This window comes from Petaurus breviceps, unplaced genomic scaffold, assembly GCF_028583685.1.
Source record: "Petaurus breviceps papuanus isolate PSGF00001 unplaced genomic scaffold, PetGlider_PUasm1.0 37, whole genome shotgun sequence".
NCBI classification, from domain to species: Eukaryota; Metazoa; Chordata; class Mammalia; order Diprotodontia; family Petauridae; genus Petaurus; species Petaurus breviceps.
The window spans coordinates 108,721,655-108,743,587 of record NW_027186296.1 but is presented as its reverse complement, the minus strand read 5'-3'; the positions used below and the strand labels follow the sequence as shown (position 1 = coordinate 108,743,587).

The 21,933-nt window shown below is 38.7% G+C and overlaps 1 protein-coding gene across 4 annotated transcripts in view; it reads right to left on the bottom strand.

Moving 5' to 3' along the window:
• The window catches only part of PLCE1 (phospholipase C epsilon 1), a 372,466-nt gene that overhangs the window by 58,179 nt on the left and 292,354 nt on the right, over positions 1 to 21,933 (bottom strand). For all 4 annotated transcript variants that reach the window (XM_069099269.1, XM_069099271.1, XM_069099270.1 and 1 more), the window contains exons 18-20: positions 15,115 to 15,231; positions 13,250 to 13,408; positions 8,356 to 8,485 (exon numbers count right to left, since the gene is read on the bottom strand). In XM_069099269.1, the coding sequence (XP_068955370.1) occupies positions 8,356 to 8,485; positions 13,250 to 13,408; positions 15,115 to 15,231 (406 nt within the window). The remainder of the gene's footprint in view (positions 1 to 8,355; positions 8,486 to 13,249; positions 13,409 to 15,114; positions 15,232 to 21,933) is intronic.

Here is a 21,933-nt window from a genome sequence, read left to right as displayed (position 1 = left end):
ATGAATTTGGACAAGGCTGTTAATTATTAGTGTCAGAGAAGGGGCTAGACGATGGGTTTCCTGACTTCCAGTCCAGTCTTCTTTCCACAATATCACAGTGCTTCTTCCAAAATTTGTCCTGAGGTCTGTGAGGAAAAATGTGATTCGTTCTGTCTAAATGTTCAGTTTTTCTTTTCTCATCACCCTAGCCGGAGACAACTTGGGAACTATACAGAGACCGGTGGGGAAACATTCAGCACAAGCAGGAAAATAATTACAGGAAAGGAAAAGAATATGGTTACAAGGACAAGAACATAAGTGCGTGATTTATTTGGGATCTAGCCAGAGTCAGAGAAAACGTTTGATCAAATGGGAACTTAAATATGTTGGATAGTTTTCCTTCACATTTATACTGCTACTGCTTTTAAATGAATATACAAAGCACACAGACTCCAAACTTTAAGTGTGCATTCTTGGATTCAAAGTAAAAAGTGCCAAATGCTGTAGAAATCATCTTCAGTGACTGAAGGCTCCCTTTTTTCTCAGGGTTCTTTAAAATGCTAAGGTGGCCTGGGTATCATTTATGGGAAAGTAAGGAAGAAGGGCATCAGCATTAAATAGTGCCTACTATTTGCCATGTACTATGCTAAATGCCTTTTACAGATATTATCTCATTTTATCCTTATAACAATCCTGTAAGGCAGGTGAAATTATCTTCATTTCACAGTTGAGTAAACTGACAAAGAAGTTGAGTAACTTGCCCAGGGTCTGTTTGAATTCAAATCTTCCTGACTCCAGACCCAATGTTCTATCTACTGTGCCACTGGCCCCCTCAATTTACAGCTATGAAAGGACTTATTTCCCTTTAACTCATTTTTTGTGATGGAGAATTAGATGCAGTTAAAATACAGGCTAAGACACAGGGCTTCTTGATCTGAGATTCTTCAGTGGGATTTTCGTTACCTTTTTCTTTATGGGAATGTAACATAAATTATAACAGAAGTCAATGAGAACATGTGGCTTGAAACAGATATATCAATTAGGGTATAAGCAGATGTAGGAGAAACAAACTTTGCTTCCCCTCTTCCCCTATTTTTTTTTCTTTTAAACTAAAATAAATTCTATTCCCCATCTAGGGGTCATAGAATTTCTGAGCATGCAGAGATCCTCACTTCTCAAAATCTCTGTTAGAATTGTAGAGTCTTATAGCCAGAAGGCATCTTAGAGACCATTTAGGCCAACCAATTTATTTTAGAGATGAAGAAATGCCCATGGAGATAAAGTTATTTGCCCAGGATTACACAGTTCATCAGTGGCAAAGCTTGGACTAATGAAATCATTTCTTTTGACCTATATGCCAGAGTTTCTGAATGTATAGTCAAAAGGCTGTCTTGTTTATTACAAAGGGCTTTGAGAGAGATTTGCTCTCATTTAAAACTCTCAGCTGACAGAGAAAACATGTTATGTCCTTAGCTTTCCTCATCAGCTTGAGCTCATTCTAAGCTTTATGAAAGCTTTTTATATATTATATCAATCCTCTATTATCTTCCTCTGATTCAATCTTTTTGCACATTTCTTTTTTTAAACTATAAGTTTGTCATTTTCTTGTGTATCCATCTTGATCTCTAACCAGTTTATTTTAACATAACTATTTTTTAAAAATATTGTTGGTATTTCATTCTTGAGAGCTTTCTAACTCTCCCAGGATGAATTTTAGTCTTTTGGATCCTACCTTTCCTTTCTCTGAAACCTTTAAAATCTGTTCTCCCCAAATCTAGGGTACATGTAAAATTATGCCAGGATTTCTTTGATCAAAAATACTATGGTGCTCCTATAATTACTATTCCAATAAGCAAATTCCCCCTTGTCGATGAAAATCATATCCAGGACAGAATTTCTTTTTGTTGGTTCTTTTATGTTTAGTTTAATAATTTATTTTCATTTCTTCAATTAATAAGATTTCTTCCTACTCCAGAGGTTCGTTTTATTTTTAAATTTAAGTTTTTATTGATGTCTTTTGTTCTTTATATTACCATAGTCTCTGTCAGTATCCTGCTCCCTCCCCTCTTATTTTCTAAATTTTTTGCTACCATGAAATGAGCTGCTGTAAATATTTTTGTTCATATATCCTTTTCCTCTTAAAAAAAATCCTTCCTGGGGCAGCCAGGTAGCACAGCGAGTAAGAGCACTGGCTCCAGTGTCAGGATGACCTGGAGATCGAATCCCAGGCTCAGACACTTAGCACCCACCCAGAAACACCTGGCCGTGTAACCTTGAGCAAGTTACTTGACCCCAATTGCTTAGGAGCGGCCAGGTGGCTCAGCGAGTAAAAGCACCGGTTCCAGTGTTGGGATGACCTGGAGATCGAATCCTGGGCTCAGATACTTAGCACCACACCCAGAAATAACTGGTTGTGTAATCTTGAGCAAGTTACTTAACCCCAATTGCTTAAAAAAAAAAAAATCCTTCCTGGATATAAACCTATTAGTGGTATATAGCTGGTCAAAGAGTATGTATAGTTTGGTAACTTTCTAGGCATAGTTCCAAATTGCTTTTCAAAATCACTGGGTTAATTCACAGTTCCATCAACAATGCAATAATGTGCCTCTTTCCCCATATTCCATTGCTAGCTTTGTCTCCCAATCCTTTCTTTTGGGTCAGAGATACAGGGCAGAAAAGGGAGCGGACCTACACCTCCAGGTGATAGAGAGGAGCGGTACTAGCATGTTCTAATTGAGGAATAAATTCAGAAGCAAATAGCAGCTTGTGGCTCTAATCCCAGTAACAGAGCAAGGACTCAGTGCTAGCCTCCAGGCCAGGTGAAAAGTAATGAAAAATAAAACCACACATATGAGAGTGACAGAAGGGGAAAAACAGAAAAAGAAATAACAGCTATAGAAGAAAGATGTGAAAAGAAAATTAGCAGCTTGGAACAAAAAATATAAAAGTCGCCCAAGAAAGTAACTCCCTAAAAATTAGAATTGACCAAGGATATGAACAAATAGTTCTCAAAAGAAGAACTGAAAAATATTCATGACTATATGAAAGAATGCTCTGAATTACTTAAATAAAAAAACAAATTAAAAGAACTCTGAGGTTTCATCTCATACCCTGTAAATTGGCAAAAAATGACAAAAAATGGCAACAGTCAATGTTGGAGGGGTTTTAGAATGACAGGAACACTATTATAGATAAATCTGGAAACAGTGTAATAATGTTAGAAATCAATTTGAAGTTATACAAATAACTAAAATGTCCATACAGAGAAGTTCCTTACTGGACTTATACCCCCAAGGAAGCTACTGATAAGAAGAAATTCCCCAAATACACTAAAATATTTATAGCCGCACTTTTAGTGATAACAAAGAATTGGAAACAAAGTAGATACCCATCAATTCTGAAATGTCTAAACAAACTGTGGTCCACGAATGTAATGGAATATTATTGTCCTATAAGAAATTATATATTTGATGAATATAAAAAAGCACAGAAAGATCTATATGAAATAATGCAGAGTAAAGTAAGCAAAGCCATGAAAACAATATACACAATTATAACCATGTAAATAAAAGAAAAACTACACACCAAAAAATAAAAACTGAATGTAACAAAATTACAAAGATCAAGTAGAACTTGAATGAAAAGATGTGTGAGAGGACACCACCAAGCCACCCCTCTGTGGAGCTGGGAGGTGTTACGCATTGCATAGGTTTTTGGAATTTTTCAATGTATTAATCAGTTATACTGATATTTTTCCTCTCTAAAAATACTACTTATTAAATGGGATGACTGTCTGGGAGAGAGAAGAATACTTGAGATAACTATGGTGATTCAAGAAACAGATGTCAACAAAAATTTATTTTTAAAAAATAGAGCTGACTAAATAGAAGCCAATGACTCCATGAGACATCAAGAAATAGTAAGATGAAGTCAAAAGACTGAAAAAATAGAAGAAAATTAGGTACCTCAATGGCAAAATCAACTGACCTGGAAAACAGATTAAGGAGAGGTAATTTAAGAATATTTGGACTACCTAAAAGCATACATACAAAATGTTTTGTTCATACAAAAAAAGAGCCTAGACATCACATTTTAAGAAATCACAAAACTGCCCAGATCTCTTAGAACCAAAGTGTAAAGTATAGATTTAAAAGATCTTACAGGAACCTCCTTAAAAAAAACTGCAAAATAAAAACTACCAGGAATATTATAGCCAAAAATCTACATCTCTCAAGTTAAAAATTATTACAAGTATCCAAAAAAAAAAAGAATTCAAGTACCAAATGTTTCAGTCAGAATCATAGATGATTTAGCAGCTAAAACTATTAAAGAATGGAGAGCTTAAAAAATGATATCCTAGAAAGGAAAGATCTAGGCTTACAAACAAGAATAACTTATCTACCAAACTTGAGTATAATCATACAGAGATGGCAGGGGCAGGGATGGATAATCCTTTAACAAAAAAGTGGACTTCTGGGCATTCCAAATGAAAAGACCAGAGCTGAATAGAAAATGACATATAAACATAGGAATTACGAAAAGTATTAAACAACAACCCTAAGTGAGCAATCACGGGGATCAAAACAAGGTTATAAATTGTTTACTTTCTTATATATAGGAATACAAGTATCCCCTCAGAATTAATAATCAGGGATCATAGAAGGAAGTAGACAGAGGACCTGAAAGAGGTTATTATGTTTTGATGATCTTAAAAGAAGAAAGGAGAGGGGAAGTTCCTCTTCCTATACTGGTAGAAGGAAGGGAGTAAGGAAGGAAGAGAAAGAAAATTATCTCACATAAATACGGTACTAAAGTAGAAATGAGGAGGGAGACAGGGGATGGACAGTGAATGACACAAGATCTTCACTATTATCTCAACTGGTCAGAGGAAGGAAGAACACACATAAAGATACACACACACACACACACACAGAGTTGGGTATAGAAGTACATTTCACCTAACAATTAAACAAGAAGGGTTGGGTGAAGAGATAATTGGGATAGCAGATTAAAAAGGAAAACAAAATCGTAAAGATGAGGCAGGAAACAGAAGAAAAAAGTATAAGAACAGGATGGAGGGAAATACACAATTAACAATTGTAACTGAATGTGAATGGGATAAACTCATCTATAAAATGGAAGAAGCTATTAGGATGGATTATAAATGAGAATCCAAACATATGGTTTTATTTGAAACACATTTGAAACAGAAAATATATTTTTCTTCTTTTAAGATCATCAAATAAGGGGTCAGAGCAGAATCTATTATGCTTCAGCTGAAGCTAAAAACACAGGAGTAGCAATTATGAATGCAGACAAAGCAACAGCAAAATGAGACCTCATTATTATTTTTCTTTCTTTTCTTTTTTCTTTTTGGAGGGCAATTGGGGTTAAGCGACTTGCCCAAGGTCACATGGCTATTTTTTTTTTTTTGTGTTGTGTTTGAAGCCAGATTTGAACTTAGGTCCTCCTGACTCCAGGGCCAGTGTTCTATTCACTGCACCATCTAGCCACCCCTTAGAGACCTAGCTAAAAGAAATAAACAGGGAAATTACATTTTTCTGAAAGATACCATAGCCAATGAATTAATATCAATACTACACACATATGCACCAAATGGTGTAGCATCTAAACTCTTTAAAGAAAAGTTAAATGAGTGATAGGATGAAATAGACAGCAAAACTATAATCTCATATCTAGATAAATCTAGCCAAAAAATAAAGTAAAAAAGAAGTACCTAAATACAATTTTATAAGTGTTAGATCTGTTAGACCTCTAGAGAATGCTGAATGGGAGTAGAAAGGAGTATGCCTATTATCTTCTGTTTGTGACACTTTCTAAAAAAAATCTCACAAATGCAGAAAAATAGAAATATTAAGTGTCTCTTTTGCTAAGCATAATGCAGAAAAATTATATTCAGTAAAGGGTCTCTACTCTGTACTAGTTTAGATATTACCAGGGATCTTTTCCTGCCCTAGTGCTAAGATTGGGCCCTCTCTTTCAGTCCCTGGCTCCCAAAATGTTCCTGAATGGGTCATTCTTCTTTCTGCTACTCTGCCATCCTAACTCTCCCCCATCTGGTCATGGCAGTTTTCTGCTCAAAAACTTCGAGTGGTGTCCTATGGTCTAGTAAGTAAAATAAAAGCTCCTCCTGCCTGACAATCAAGGCTTTCCACAACCTAGTTCCGTTCTACTTTTCTGGACCTGTTTCCTATCGCTCCTCTTCACACATAACACTCTAGCCAAACTATATAACTTGCTGCACTGCCTAAACATGCATGGTACCCTCATGGCTCTGTCTCTGCTAAGTCTGAAGTCTAGTGATATGAAATAGAAAGTCTTGCCTCTGACACATACTCTCTGTCAGTTAGCCAACAAGCATTTATGAAATAATTACTCTATTCCAGGCACTCTGCTAAGTGCTAGGATAAAGAGAGGCAAAAATATGTTCCTTGTCCTCAAGCAGCTTGAATTCTAATGGGGGGAAACAAAATGTAAAACAATTACATACATATAAGGTTCATATAGAGTGGCTGGAAGGTAATCTCAGAGGGAAGGCACTAGTATTTGGGAGCTCTGGGAAAGGCCTTCTCCCAGAGGTAGAATTTGAGTTTAGTCTTGACAGAATTCAGGGAAACCAGCAGGTAAAGTCAGAGTGGAGAGTATTCCAGGGATGAGGATGGCCAGTGAAAGGCAATCAAGGCATGGAGTGATGAATGTGAGACACAGCGATGAGGCAGGTACTGCAGAGTAAAATAAGTGGAGGAGAGTAAAGTATAAAAAGACTGGAAAAATAAGAAGGGCATGGTTGTAAAGGACTTCAACTCAACTCAACAAACATTTATCGTGTGCGTTTATTTTGCTGAACTGAACAGAATATAAGAGGACTGGAAAGATGAGTAAGAATATACAGGACTTTAAAAGCCAAACAGAGGCTCTTTATTTGATCCTGAAGGCACTGGGGAGCAAGTGTAGCTTACAGAGGACAGGGGGGGTGGATGGGTTGGACCTGAACTTTAGGATGATCACTTTGATACCTAAGTGGGGGTGGACCAGAAAGGAAACAGACTTGAAGAGGTGAGACCAATTAGAAGGTCATTTCAATAGTGCCGTCATAACATGATCAGAGCTGTGTGAGTGGGAAGAAGGGATGGTTCTGAGAGATATGATGAGAGGAATGATGACTTCAGGGTCAGATGTGTGCCCACTAAGAGAACAGCAACAGAGAAGTTTGGGCAGGGATTTAAGGGACAAGTAGTGACTGTGTGACCTTGGACAAGTCATTTAATGTCTTGGTGCCTAAGACTGTAAGAGCCACAAAGGTTCATCAGTAGAGGCAGAATCCTTTCCCATCAGTCACCTATAATCTCTAACCCTATTTTATCTCTGCCTGGAATTCCTTCTCCTTTTTTACCCGTGGAGTTCCTACTCATTCTTTCACCTGTTTAGGAAGTCACCTCTGATCCTCCAGGAATATTAATGACCTTTTCCCAGACACTGTACACAGCACTTTGTGTTATAAGGCTAATGTACTTATGTTAGATTGTTATTTTAAAGTTAGCTATTGTTAGAAACTCGAAACAGTGGGGCTAAAAAAGATGTGTCTTAAATGCTATGGGGGGCGGTGGCGAGGAACCTGTGGTTCCCTGGGCCTGTTAAGAGCATCAGAACATAGCCTCAGAAGGGGCGGGTAGGTGGCACAGTGACTAGAACACCGGCCCTGGAGTCAGGAGGACCTGAGTTCAAATTCGGCCTCAGAAACTTAACACTTACTAGCCATGTGACCTTGGGCAAGTCACTTAACCCCAACTGCCCTGCCCTTCCCCCTCCAAAAAAAAAGCAAAAACAACCACAACAACAACCCAGAATGTAGCCCCAGGGTTGGGTTGATCTGATGGAGGCTTAGATGGAATGATCAGTAGTTGAAGAAAAGTGAAAGGAAAGCTAAGAGTGGATTGTGAGAGTAGGAGCAAGAGGTTTCACTGGTTACAGGGGGAGGGTGTTTATTGCCATGACAACCGCATATTTTGATTCAGTGGCCAGAGCGCTGGACCCAGAGTCAGGAAGTGCTGAGTTCACATTTGGCCTCAGATATCAGCTGTGTGATCCTGGACAGGTTACTTAACCTCTGCCTGCCTGATTTTTTTTTTCTGCTAGAGGAGAGAATAAAGAGGATTTTCTTACACTGACTCCTTACCTAGAGTGAGGACTGCAGTGGCTATTCCTGTTATATTCCTTGGTCCATGTTAAGTAACTATAGTCTAGAAGTTTTTAGAAGAAGGGAACTTGCCTGATGGGCAGCATTATTTATAAAAAAAAAATGAATGAAAACAATCCAAATATTTCTCTAAGCACTTTATAGTATTCTTTTCTTACCGTCAGAAAGAGATTCATAGTCATAATCATATTCATCCTCCTCATCTTCCTCTTCTTCATTATTAGCAGGGGTAGGATTGGCATTACCACCATTACTGGTCTGCGTTTGCATTGATGCCAGCTGATGAGCCTGTTAAGATGAAAATAACTTAGAAATGTAAGCATTAAACTTCTGAATTTTGATTTCTAACTTTTACATATAACTTTTAATGCCAATAAGCTCCATCAAAGATTTATTGACTTTAGCTCATTTAAAGGAAAAAAAAAATTCAGATCTTCTGGAAACAGTATCAATACCAGAATCAATGTTAGTACTCCTATGGAAATCTTGCAACTTTACAAACCACTAATAAAAGAAAACTTTTTATCTCTTCTCAATAGCATATATTCCCAATAATTTTAGCAGAATTGTATGATACTTGGGGGTCATTACGAGGCCAAAGCAAATGACTTGGATGATTATAGGATCAATGGGATCAGAGGAACTGACTTGAGTGGCCAGATTAAGAGTATAGTGACGTATGAATGTTGATGTTGTTTAGTCATGTCTAACTCTTCAGGACCCTGTGGACCAACTGTTCAAAGGTTTTCTTGGCAAAGATAATGGAGCAGTTTGCCATTTCCTTCTCTAGTTTTGTGTAGGCAGGGGTTAAGTGACTTGCCCAGGGTCACACAGCTAATAAGTGTCTGAGGTCAAATTTGAACTCTGTTCTTTCTTATCTTTCTGACTCCAGGCCTGCCCTCATCCACTGTGCCACTTGGTACAAACAATAATTTTATTCAGCAGCTTTTGATGTAGGGGAAGACAATTGATTTTTGTCTTTAAAGACCATATGAAACAGTATAAGTCATGCCAAAGCACAATTAATCAATTAAAAATGGGTTACAATAAAGGGTAGACTTGAAAAAATTGATTCTTTTTAATGTCTCATCTCATAAAAATGGGGCTTCATGAAGAATTCAGGAAGATATATCAAAATCTTGTGAATCAATGCCTGTGAATCTTGTAAAATACAATAATGAGGAAGAATCTGTGTGATTACAACAAAAAGACATTGCATATTAAGTTTCTTAAAGATAAAAACTGTAAGGTTTATGGAATAAATTAATACAATCAGTTATTTTACTTGGTCCCAGTTAATCTACACATCACTGTATTTAATGTTTTCTGGTCAACTTGGGAGATGACCAGTGGACTGCCCCAAGGATCTATGCTTGGACAAGTGGTGTTTGTCATATTGATTGCTGTCCAGGATAAAGTATAAATGGGATGCTTATGAAATCTGCAGATTACACAGATGTGGGAGGGCTAGCTAACTCACTGGATAACAGGGTCCAAAAACATCTTGAGAGCCTAGGATATTGTACTGAATTTGATAAGACTAAATTTAGTTGGGATAAATGCAAAAGTATTACATTGTTTAAAAGAAATCAAGTTTATTGGTACAAGATGAAGGAAACATAGTGAGATAAGAATTTGTCTGAAAAAGATCTCATTAGAATACCACAAGCTGAATATGAGTTAACAATGTGTTAATCTTGGTTACAGCAATCAATTGTAGCTTCACTTCTAGGAATAATGCAATGATTGTTTAAATGTATCTTCCTTGAGTAGATCACATCTATAATACTGAGTTCAGTACTGAACATTACATTTTATTAATTACATTAATTACATAATATTACATTTTAAACATTACATTATTTATTAAAATATTTTATTAAATATATTAAATATATATTACATTATATTATTACACTGATAGCTAGAGAATGTTCAGAAAAGAACAATCATAATGGTTAAGAGACCCTGAGTTCACATCATATGAGGATTAGTTCAAGAAATCAGGAAAATAACTGTCTTCAAGTATTTGAAGGGCTATTATTTATAGGCAGCTAGACGGCCTAGATAGAGTGCATAGTGTAATGGGCCTGAAGTTAGGAAGATCCGAGTTCACATCTATCTTCAGACACTTAGCTCTGTGACCCTGGGCAAGTCACTTCACCTCTGCCTGCCTCAGCATTCTCATCTGTAAAATGGGTGTAACAACATCACTGATCTCTCAGAGCTGTTGTGAGGATCAAATGAAACAATATTTGTAAAGTGCTTAGCAGCACAGTGCCTGGCACATTTTGTTGATAACAACATCATTGTTATCATCATCATCGTTGTGTGGAAACAGACACTTCTTCTGTTTGGTTCTAGGAGAAAGAATTAGGGACAATGGGTAGAAACTGGTGAAAACAGACATGCTAGGCTCAACATGCCCAAAATTGAACTCACCTCACTTCTCCCAAGTGCTGTCTGCTTATTTTCCCTCTTACCTTGGGGCATACGATCATCCCCCCAGTCACCCAGGCTCACATTTAGGTGTCATCTCTCCCTCTCCATTCTTCACATTCAATCTGCCAAGCCCTGTCCATTCTACTAACACATCTCCCTCCTTTGGATGCTGCCACTCCCCTGGCATCACCTTATGCTAAGATTATTGCAATAACCTGCTGGTTGGTCTCCCTTTCTCAAATGTCTCCCCAGTCTAGTCTATCACCCAGTCAGCTGTCAACGTGATCTTCATAAAGCACAGATGTGACCATGTCACTCACACTCCCACTCCCCACTCAACCGGCTCCAGAGGCTCCCTATCAAAGATGAAATCAACTGCTTGACTTTTAAAGATCCTGTAACTCGGCCTCCTCCCACCTTCCCAGTGTTCTCACACTTCACTCTTCTCCAAGTTATCTATGATGCCCTGACACTGGCATCCTTTCTGTGTTGTTGGATTTTTTTTTGGCTTTTTGGAGGGCAATTAGAGTTAAGTGACTTGCCCAAGGTCACAGGCTAGTTTTTGTGTTAAGTGTCTGAGGCTGGATTTGAACTCAGGTCCTCCTGACTCCAGGGCCAGTGCTCTATTCACTGTGCTACCTAGCCGCCCTCTCCTTTCTGCTGTTCCTCACACAAGACACTCTAACTCCCAACCTTCTGCATTTTCCTTATCTTTGCTTTCTGGCTTCCTGGATGTTTCACATGAAGCCTTTCCTGATTCTCCTTAATGCTAGTGCTTTCTCTCTGATGTTGTCTCTAGACTGCCCCGCATGCATTTTGTTTGAATACAGCTGTCTGCATGTCATCTCACCTATGACACAGTGTGCTCGTTGAAGGCAGGGACTATTTTTGTCTTCCTTTGTATCCTCAGGATTTAAGGCTGTGCTCAGCACATAGTAGCAGGTGCTGGACTCAGCGGACTTGGAATTGGGAACATGGGTTTGAGATCCTAGTTCTGACCCTTACTAGCTAAGAGGGAAGTCATCTTATTTCTTAAGCTTCCATTTCCTCAACTGTAAAAAGAAAATAACAATACTCTTACTATTTACTGCACAAGGATACAATTTGTAAACTGTCAAAAATTATGTAAATGTGAGCCATGTAAAAGCTCCAACTAGTCACACTAGTTTTACACATAAAACAAATCACAAAAATAAGTCCTTATATTTTTATCTTATTTCCCAGTGTGCAAAGCACTGCCATGTTTATTCTCACCACATCACTATCATTATCCTTCATGAGAGGGAGGGCAGTTACTATCTTGCCAATTTTACTGATGAGAACACTAAGACCCAACAGAAGGTGAGTGACTGGTCACAGGAGCAGAAGGAGGAGAGCATGACCAGCACTCAGGGTTCTGTTTCCTATTTCAGTGTTTTTCTGCTATTGCCTTTTATAGAACATATCAGAAAAGTAAACAGATTCTAGAGGAAGCAAATTTCACAAAAATAAAGATAGTTTGAAGAGGGATTATAGGAAGTTTTATCTAGATATAACTTAGAAAACCAAAATGCAAATATAGTAGCAAGGTGCCATCCTTGGGGGTGAGGAAGGGGAGGTGGCATAATTCTTCCTCCTTCCCAGACCTTCCTGATCCTCTGTGGGCCCTGCATCCTGAAGAACTCACCTGATGGTGAGCTGATAAATGTTTAACAACCAACTCTCAAAAAAAAAAAAAGATGAGGCACTTTTAAGTTTAATCTGCATTATCGGCATCTTATTTGTCATTTTCTTTTCTTTCTTTCTTTTTTTTTTAAAGCAATTGGGGTTAAGTAACTTGCTCAAGGTTACACAGCCAGTTATTTCTGGGTGTGGTGCTAAGTATCTGAGCCCGGGATCTGATCTCCAGGTCATCCCCACACTGGAGCCGGTGCTCTTACTCGCTGAGCCACCTGGCCGCCCCTATTTGTCATTTTCTTATATCTGGAAATCAACAAAACAATAAATCAAGTCCTTACTCATAGTTGATTTATAAGGTTTTAAATGCTCATATTGAAAATTTAGCAACTGGCTCTGTGAGCCAGTTTGAGGGACTTCAGCATACCCTGGTCCCATCCCTTTCCCACTCCATTGCTACATCCTCCCACTTCCTCTCAAGGGCTATCTGGTGTGGCTGCATTATGAGGGTCCTACCTTTTATCAACAGGGTATCCTTCCTTCCCTGGGCACCTCCTGTTTCTTCCCCTTCCCGCCACAATCCTGACCCAGGCCTCCTCCAAGGGGCTGCCTGGTATGACTGCTTTTGATCTGGTCAAAATATCCTCTGCACTGGGATTCATCAGTGAGACTGCAAGACCAGGGAGGGCATTTCTTTTGTACTCTCCCTCTCTGGGGAGGAAAAAGCTTTTGCTAGGCTCTTTCTGCCCCCATCTCCACTTCCCTCTGTTCCAGTTTCCATAATTTCTAGTTCTAGCTTTATTAATTACTTGGGGAAACAACCAAAAATTAGTAATTTATTCTCTTGATTAACTGCTTCATAGCAGCAAAGGCCACATGAAATATAACAATGCTAGTAGTTCTTTGTTTCTAGTTTGTAATAATATTTTTAGAGTCTCTGTGTAGAGAACATACCTTTTGCTTTAATATATCCACTGGAGTCTGATGAGCTTTCAGCTTTTTGTTTTTAAGAAGCACTTTTCTCCTAAGTTGGTCAGGCGAAGGAAGCATTGGATCATCAGAGAAATCACTTTCAAACAAAAACCTGGCAACTAGTTTTTCTCCAAATACATTCTGAAATATCAAAAAGAAGACAAACAGTAAACTTCTGTTACTCATGTCTAGTTTTGCTTCACAGGGGTGGAAGACCCACATCTGCCTCACTACAGGCCTGCCTTCCCCTAAAAGCTCTTGGTAGAGAACTAGGGAAAGACATTTTTTTTGAGTGTCTCTGGCAAAAAGGGTAAGAAGAGTAGGAGAAAAAGCTGGGAAGATGAGAAAGAAGCCCTTTATGAAGGGGTCAGTCATCAGCTCACAATCAGCTTCCACTGAATGAAGTGCTTTATACCATCAACTAGGAGACTCAGCTAAGAGAAAAATCTAAAAGGCTTCAAATCCCCAGCACTCCATCAACAGAACCAAAAGACGAAAAGCTCAAGAGTGAAAATGAGCTCCCCTTTCCCACCTTCCACTCCTCCTGAGCTCAGATATTTAACCACCAAGGTGTGCTACTGATCAAACTGTCTGATCTGATTCACTAATAAGGATTAAGTACTGTTTCTAGTTTAACCAGCACCAGATAGTGTTCCGGGGTCACACCAAGCCTTTGATGGCTTTCCAAAAGATAGCTACCTATCTTCCTGAGCTCTGCCCCATTCTCATTAGTCTAAGAACTTTTGTGTCAGTGCATTTATCCAATCAGATTCTTGGTTCCTGGTGTTTCCATGTCTTTTTCTATCCCTGCTGTGTTTCAACAGTTTGCTCACACAACTAAGAAAAGGAATTAAGGTGGATGCATTACAGCACTTATGGGGTCTAGGTGATCATACCTTCTTCCTAGACCAAGCAACCACCTCCTCTGGTTTGGCAGGCAAATTAAAACTCAAGAGCTCCAAAGCACAAACTTAAGTGGCAAGATGGTCTTCCCTGGGCACCCTATGTCTGGCATCGCTCTCACCATGCCTCTGGTTTCTCTTGCTATTGCATAAACCCACCAACATGTGAGCCTGCTCACACCTCAAGGTCACAAATTAAAAATCTTACTACCAGAAGGTGGTTAAGGTAAAACACAAGTTGATTTTAAGCAGGTAACATACTGTTTCTCTCTTTCCTATGTCCATTCTCCTCAAGAAATTATACCCTGGTCTTTTCTAAGCTGTTTTACTTTCCCTTGGTCAAATTCCAGTCCTGTCAGCTCTTCCCTTCTTTCTACATTCAATGCTTCTGCAAGTGAGACCAACCAATTAGTTAGCCAGGGGTGAAGGAGTAAACGTACTATAGCCAGGGGTATAGTACACTCCTACTACATCTACATTTGGGTTCTTCTCCTAGTCTATATTTATAGATTCATTAAGTTCTAAATAATTTATTATAGCAACAATAAGTTAGCCATCTTCCCCCATTACCTCCAAATGGAGGGACTACATCTTAGGATGCCTGATACTTTAGGCACCTCTAAATTTCAAAAGTTAGTCTAGGGATACATTAGAAGCTTCAAAGTCCTGGTCTTCTTTGCCTACTGAGTGTTTTCTGATTGGCAATAAGACATCACAAGACTGGTCTGGATTTCCTCATATCATTCCAGAATTCTTGGATGCAGTCATGAAAAGTTTGAGTGTAGTTACAATTATTATCTTACCTCTGGCAGTTTTTAGGGTTCTAAGATAGTGTATACCTCAAATTGTAAGTTTTGTGTATAGCTACTCAACTCAGGAAAAACCTTAGTGATACGGACCAAAAGGGTGTCATGATATTCTCTGGCCATTTAACTTAGCACTCACCTTGAAAATTTCTGCCATTTTTCGTTGTTGAGGCAATGAGCAGTGATTTTCTATAGATATTATGATAGGCAGGTCAGAGTTGATAAAGGCACTGCGATCAATGGCTTCAACTACTTCCTATGAGAACCAAAATATAAGAATATATGCATTTTTTTCTAGGAGCACATATGAAGCATATGATATATATATATATACACATACTAAGAAAAATGCATAATGTCATATGGCACAAGATGGTAATAAATACTACTGTATTTAATTTGTGAGACATTTAAATTGTCAGCTCAAACAGATGCTGTCTCAATGTGCAGTATGCATATATACACAGGTGTATCAAATCACAAGTTCATTTTGTAATTAAGTAAGTTGTCAGCCCTTCCTATGCACATATTTTCATAGCTAAGGAGTTAAATTGGATGTAGAAAGCTCATGAACACTAAGTGAAATGCTCATGCCATTACCCGACTATCTTCAAAGTAGTCCAAATTTGTGATAGTCAGGAGGTATAGCACTAAAAGTGTTTACTGGTATTAGGGTAGGAGACTCCCTCCTGCTACAATAACCCCAAACATAGGGAATGGTTTTTGGTGGCAGCAGACTCCTATCCCCATGGGGTGATGGTAGTGGTGATGAAAGTGGTATCAAGAGGGAAGGGAAGGAGGATGAGGCTGACACCGCTCAAACCTTTTGGGATATCTCCTGTTAGTGGTGAGTTACTCCTATTGAGAGTCAGACAAGAACTTGTCTTTCACCAACAAAGTGACTAAAGAAATTCTGGAAGCCTTGGAAGTTGCTAGGCAGTTTTGTGGAGTCTGCTGTCCACAGTCACCTGGCCAAACTGAATGCATGAACTGCCTATTCAACTTTAACAGAAATTGTTACTACTAATAATAATACTAGTATCTTAAGAGGTTTGCAAAGCACTTGGAATATATCTCATTTGATCCTCAAAATACCACTGTGGAATATGTTATTATTATTTTTTTTAAAGCAATTGGGGTTAAGTAACTTGCTCAAGGTTACACGGCCAGTTATTTCGGGGTGTGGCGCTGAGTATCTGAGCCCGGATTCGATCTCCAGGTCATCCCAACACTGGAGCTGGTGCTCTTACTCGCTGTGCTAACTGGCTGCCCCTGGAATATGTTACTATTATTCCCATTTTACAGAAGCGGAAACAGAGAGGTTAAGTGCCTTGCCAAGAGGCACACACTGAGGCCTTCCTGATTCCAAGTTCAGCACTATCCACTATGCAGCCAGCTGCTTACCATGTAAGGCTCTGTCTCAGACAGAAAATGCAAACAGTGACTGCCCTGGAGAGCACACAGTTCCTGGAGAGATACACCACGTACACAGATAAGTCATTTGAGCAGATGGATAATGTGAGGAAGCCGAGGGGGCTAATGACTGGGGAGGGGCGTTATTGGGGCAGGTTTCACTGAGTAGAGGACATCTGAGCTGAGCCTTACAGGAGGATAAGGATTCTGAGAGGCAGAGAATGGGGGTGATTTGCACAAATGCAGAGGTGGAAAACACAATGCTGAGCTCAGGGAACAATTCTGCCGGAATGCAGAGTGCATGAGGCGGGTAATCTGAGATAAGGCTGGCAAGGTAAGTTAGGGAAGGGGTCAACGACAGAAGCATTTATATGCCAGACACTGTGTTAAGCACTTATGATTATGATCTCATCTGATCTTCACAACAGTCTTTCAAAGTTGGTGTTATTATTATCCTCTTTTTACAGATGAGGAAACTGAGGCAAACAGAGGTGAAGTGACTTGCTCAGGGTGACACAGCTTGTTTGGTATCTGAGGTTGGACTGGAACTCAGGTCATCCTGACTCCAGTGGTACCACTTAGCTGCTTCTAAGTGGAAGACTAAGAAGGGACTCGGATGCTATGTGGATGAGTCTGCATTTTGTTCTCAATACAGTAAGAAGCCACTCAAGGTTTCTGATGGGGGAGCAACATTGTCAGACTTATGACTTAAGAAAGAGAATCTATCAGATATGTAAAGGAGACCTACAAAAAGGAATGGAAAGAGAAGGAAGGGGGAGGGATGCTCTGGAGGCAGAACTGAAGAGACTTGGCAACTGACTGAGTGTACGGAGTGAGATATGAATGACGGAGAGGTGCTAGTATCCCCAAACAATCAATCTATAGGCATTTATTAAGTACTTACTGTGTGCTGAGCACTGAGCACACAAAGAAAGGCAAACACGGTATCTATTCTCAAAAAGCTTACAGTCTAGTGGCACAGATAACATGTAAATAATTGGGAATATGCAAGGCATCAGGGTAGACAAGAATGTCTGGGGGAATGTGGGTTGAGTGAGGAATCAATTAAACCATGAACATTTATTACCATGTGTCAAACACTGTGCTAACTTCTGGAGATACAAAACTGAGAATAGCTGCTCTCAAGGAGCTTACAATCTATAAGGGGGATACAACATACATGCAGATAAATAAACATAGAACATCTACTAAGTAAATATTCAGAGACCTGGTGGGTACCAATAGTTGAGGTGGGTACCAATCAGGAAAGGCTTCTTAGAGGAAGCGCTATGTTTTGAAGGAAGGCAGGAATTCCAGGAAGCAGAAGTTTGGTGGGAGAACATTCCAGGCATGGTGGACAGTCTGTGTGAAGGGACAAAGAAAGGCGATATACTGTGGTGTACAGGAACATTGGGGCCAGTTTAACTGGATGATAGAGGACATAAAGATGAATAATGTGTAATCAGCCTGAAAAGATTTACTGTAGCCATACTGGGAAAGGCTTTAAAAAGCAAAGAGAAGAATTTTTATCTTATAATAAAGGCAATGAGGAATAACTAAAACTTCTTTTTAAAAATCAATTTTTTGGTTTTAATTTTTATTGATGTTTTATTTTTATATTAGAAACATCTATAAATTGTCCCAGTTTATGAGAGGTCTCTTGTAAGAAAGTAAAACAATTAAGCAAAACCAACAACAAAGTGACCTCATCTGAAGGTGCATGAAACATTTCTACCAGTGTATTCCTCTTCCCTTCCCTTTCCATTCTTCCTGTAAGATCAAGTCATAAGAGAAACACTTTTAAGCCTTCTGTCACTTAGGCTCCCTGTATGACTTCTCATGATTGGGATGTGTATCATCTCCCCATATCAGAAGGAATTTATCTTCGTTTAATCCTTATGATCATTCGTTCATATTTACCTTTTCATGTTTCTCTTGACCTCAGTGTTCGAACATCAAAGATTCTACACAACTCTGTTTTTTTCCATCAGTTATGTTGGAAATCCTCTATTTCATTAAAGGCCCATTTTGTCTCCTGTAGGATTATAACAAGATTTGTGCTCTAAGTTATACTTGGCTGAAAGCCTAGATCTTGTCTTCTGGAGAATCGTGTTCCAAGCTTCCATTCCTTGATAGAGGATGGTGATCCTGACTCTGGGTGTGTGTGATCCTGACTGTGGCTCCTCAGTACTTGAATTCTTTCTTTTTGGCTACTTGCAGGATTTTTTCTTTGACTTGGAAACTGAATTTTGGCTATAATGTTCCTGGAAATTTTCATTATGAGGTTTCTTTTAGGTGATTGGTGGATTCTTTATATTTCCATCTTTCTCTTTAGTTCCAAGAGACATGGGCAGTTTTTATGATATCTTGAAATAGAATATCTAAGCCCTTTTTTTGGTCATGTATTAAAGTAGTTCAATGATTCTTAAATTCTTTCTCTTTGATCAGTTTTCTAGGTCAGTTTTTTTTTGGCTACAAGATATCTCAATTTTTCTTCTATTTTTTAGTTATTTGACTTTGTTTTAATATTTCTTGTTGTCCCATGGAGTCACTGGTTGCTATTTGCATACATTCTAACTTTCAGGGAGTTTGTTGCTTAGTTAAGGTTTCTGTATCTTTTATGCCAAGCTATAATTTCCCTTTCCAGTTCTTTCTTCCACAGCTCTCATTTCTTTTCTATTTTTTTCCTCTGGTACTCTCATTCCATTTATTTTTTAAAAAACACGTTTAATTCTTCTTTTAAATATCTGCTTTATTTATTTGAGGATTCTAGCTGAAACTGGTTTCATGCTGTGTTTTTCTCTGAGGTTTTACTTGTAGCTGTTTTAGAGTCATTATCTTCTTCTGGGTTTGAATTTTAAGTGTCCCTCTCACCATAACAGCTTTTTATGATGGAATTTTTGTTGTTGTTAATTGTTTGTACTTTCTTCCAGCCTAGTTCCTGACTTTGGACATGATGTCAGAGTTGGGCTCTGCCTACTTTTGGGATGGAGGAGGGTTTGCTATATTTCTTCACCATTTTATTTCTGTCTCCTACGTGGTTCTAATTTTAGTTGCTTTGGCTTTGTTCATAAAATTTTTTTTTACTTTTACGTAATCAAAATTATCCATTTTATCTTTTGTTCATGAAGTTCTCTTCTATCCCTATATGTGATAGGTAATTTTTCATATATATATATATATGTATCAATTTGTAATTTATCTTGTTATGAGGTGTGAAGTATTGGTCTAAATCTTGTTTCTTCTAAAATGTCCTTCAATTTCCCCATAAGCTTTTATTAAAAAGTTGAGTCAGTGAGGTAAATAAAAATAAGCAATCTCTCTTCCCTCTCTCCCCCAAGGAAGAGACCTCAGTTAAATCTACTCTATAGAGAAGAGCAACCTTAGATTTAAGTGAAGATTTTTTTTAAAAAGGTCCCTTCCTTTCTCTTCTCATACAAAGGAAAAGATTTTAACTAAGGTCTGTTGCTAGAGAAGAGAACATGGTGTTCATGGTAAAGGAAAATGGACAAGTCAAAATCCTAACCCTGAGAAAAGGGAGATTCTGACCCAAAGAAAGACTCCTCAGGCAAAGGAATGATCCTCACATTGATCTGATGCTCAGAGTAGGGGAGACCTAGAACTCAACTCCTGAGGCCCCACCAACAAAATTGAGTAAACAAAAAAATTAATAATAAGGGACTTTTATGATGCCAAGAATGACCAAGATACAAACCCAGAAAAGAATAACTCAAAAATATCTATAATCAAAACCTCAAAGAAAAAAAAAACTTACCCACAAAAACAAATAGAATTTTTTAAAGAAATTATGCAAGAATTTTTAAAAGATATAAAAGGGGGGGGGGCTGGGTGGCACAGTGAATAGAGTACTGGCCCTGGAGTCAGGAGGACCTGAGTTGAAATCCAGTCTCAGACACTTAACACAAAAACCTAGCTATGTGACCTTGGGCAAGTCACTTATCCCCAATTGCCCTACCTTATCCCCTCCAAAAAGAAAGAAAGAAAATATATATATATATAAAAGAAATGCAGCTGTTAAAGAGAGATTTGGAGAAAGGATCAACAAATTCACAGAAGAGGTACAAAACCTTATTATTAGTCTAATAATGAAGTCCCTAAAAATTAGAATAGACCAAACTAGAGCTGAGGGGGTGGCTAGGTGGCGCAGTGAATAGAGCACTGTCCCTGGAGTCAGGAGGACCTGAGTTCAAATGTGGCCTCAAACATTTAACACAAAAACTAGCCATGTGACCTTGGGCAAGTCACTTAACCCTAATAGCCCTGCTTTCCCCCCTACAAAAAGCAAAATAAAGTACAATAAAATAAAAGAAAGGACCTTGGTGTCTGGTATCTTATCCTGTCAGGTGATCTTCAGAATCTTTCTAAGATAATTCAAATGGAAGTGATTCAGTTTCCTAGCTCTGATAAACTGTCGGGTTTTCAAAGGCATACAACAATGAGGTTAGCACAACGGCTCTGTCGACCTTTAGACTGGTAGTTAATCTAACCCTTCTTCTCTCCTATACTTTCCTTTGGAGTCTCCCAAACACTGAACTGTCTCCAGCAATGTGTGTGTCAATCTCATTAGAAATGTGTACATCCCTAGAAAGTACACCACAAAGGTAAGTGAACTTATCCACAACATTCAAAGCTTCTGCATTTGCTATAACTGATGGTTCCACATATGGATGGTGTAGTGCTGGCTGATGGAGCACCGGTGTTTTCTTGGTGTTAATTGTTAGGTCAAAATTAGCACAAGCAGCAGAGAATTGATGCATACTTTGTTTTATCTCAGCTTAAGAGGCTTCATTGAGTGTGCAACCAAATAGATAATGCAAACAGATAATCATGCACCAATACTCCCTCCACTTTGGTCTTGGCTTAGTTAATCCCTCCTTAGCTGAAGTTCCAATTGAAGAAGAAGCTTTGAATGACATAAACTTCCTTTCATGTGACAAAGCACCTAGTGCTGATTCTATTCCAGCTGAGATTTACAAGCTAGGGGATCCATTGCTCATATGAAAGCTGATGGAATTTTCTAGGTTATATGGCAAGAGGAGGTTATCCCCCAAGAGTTCAAGGATGCCTCCATTGTCCATCTCTATAAAGGTAAAGGAAACTGATTGTCCTATGACAATCACAGGGGGGGGTCTCTCTCTTAGTCACTGCTGGCAATATTCTCTCCAGAGTCCTCCTTAATAGGCTGATTCTTCACCTGGAAGATGGTCATCTACCTGAGAGCCAGTGTGGCTTCAGAAAGGGCCAAGGAAAGGTCGATATGGTGTTTGCTGCCCAACAACTCCAGGAGAAATGCCAGAAGCAGAACAGAGGTCTGTTCACAACATTTGTAGATCTGACCAAGGCCTTTGACAACTGTCAGCTGTGAGGGTTTATGGGAAATTATGTCAAAATTTTGTTGCCTGGGGAAGTTCATCAGCACTGTACGTCAGTTACATGACGGCATGCTTGCCTTAGTTCTGTATAATGGACAATGCTCTTGTGCTTTTCTAGTCGCCAATAAAGTGAAATAAGAATGTGTGCTTGG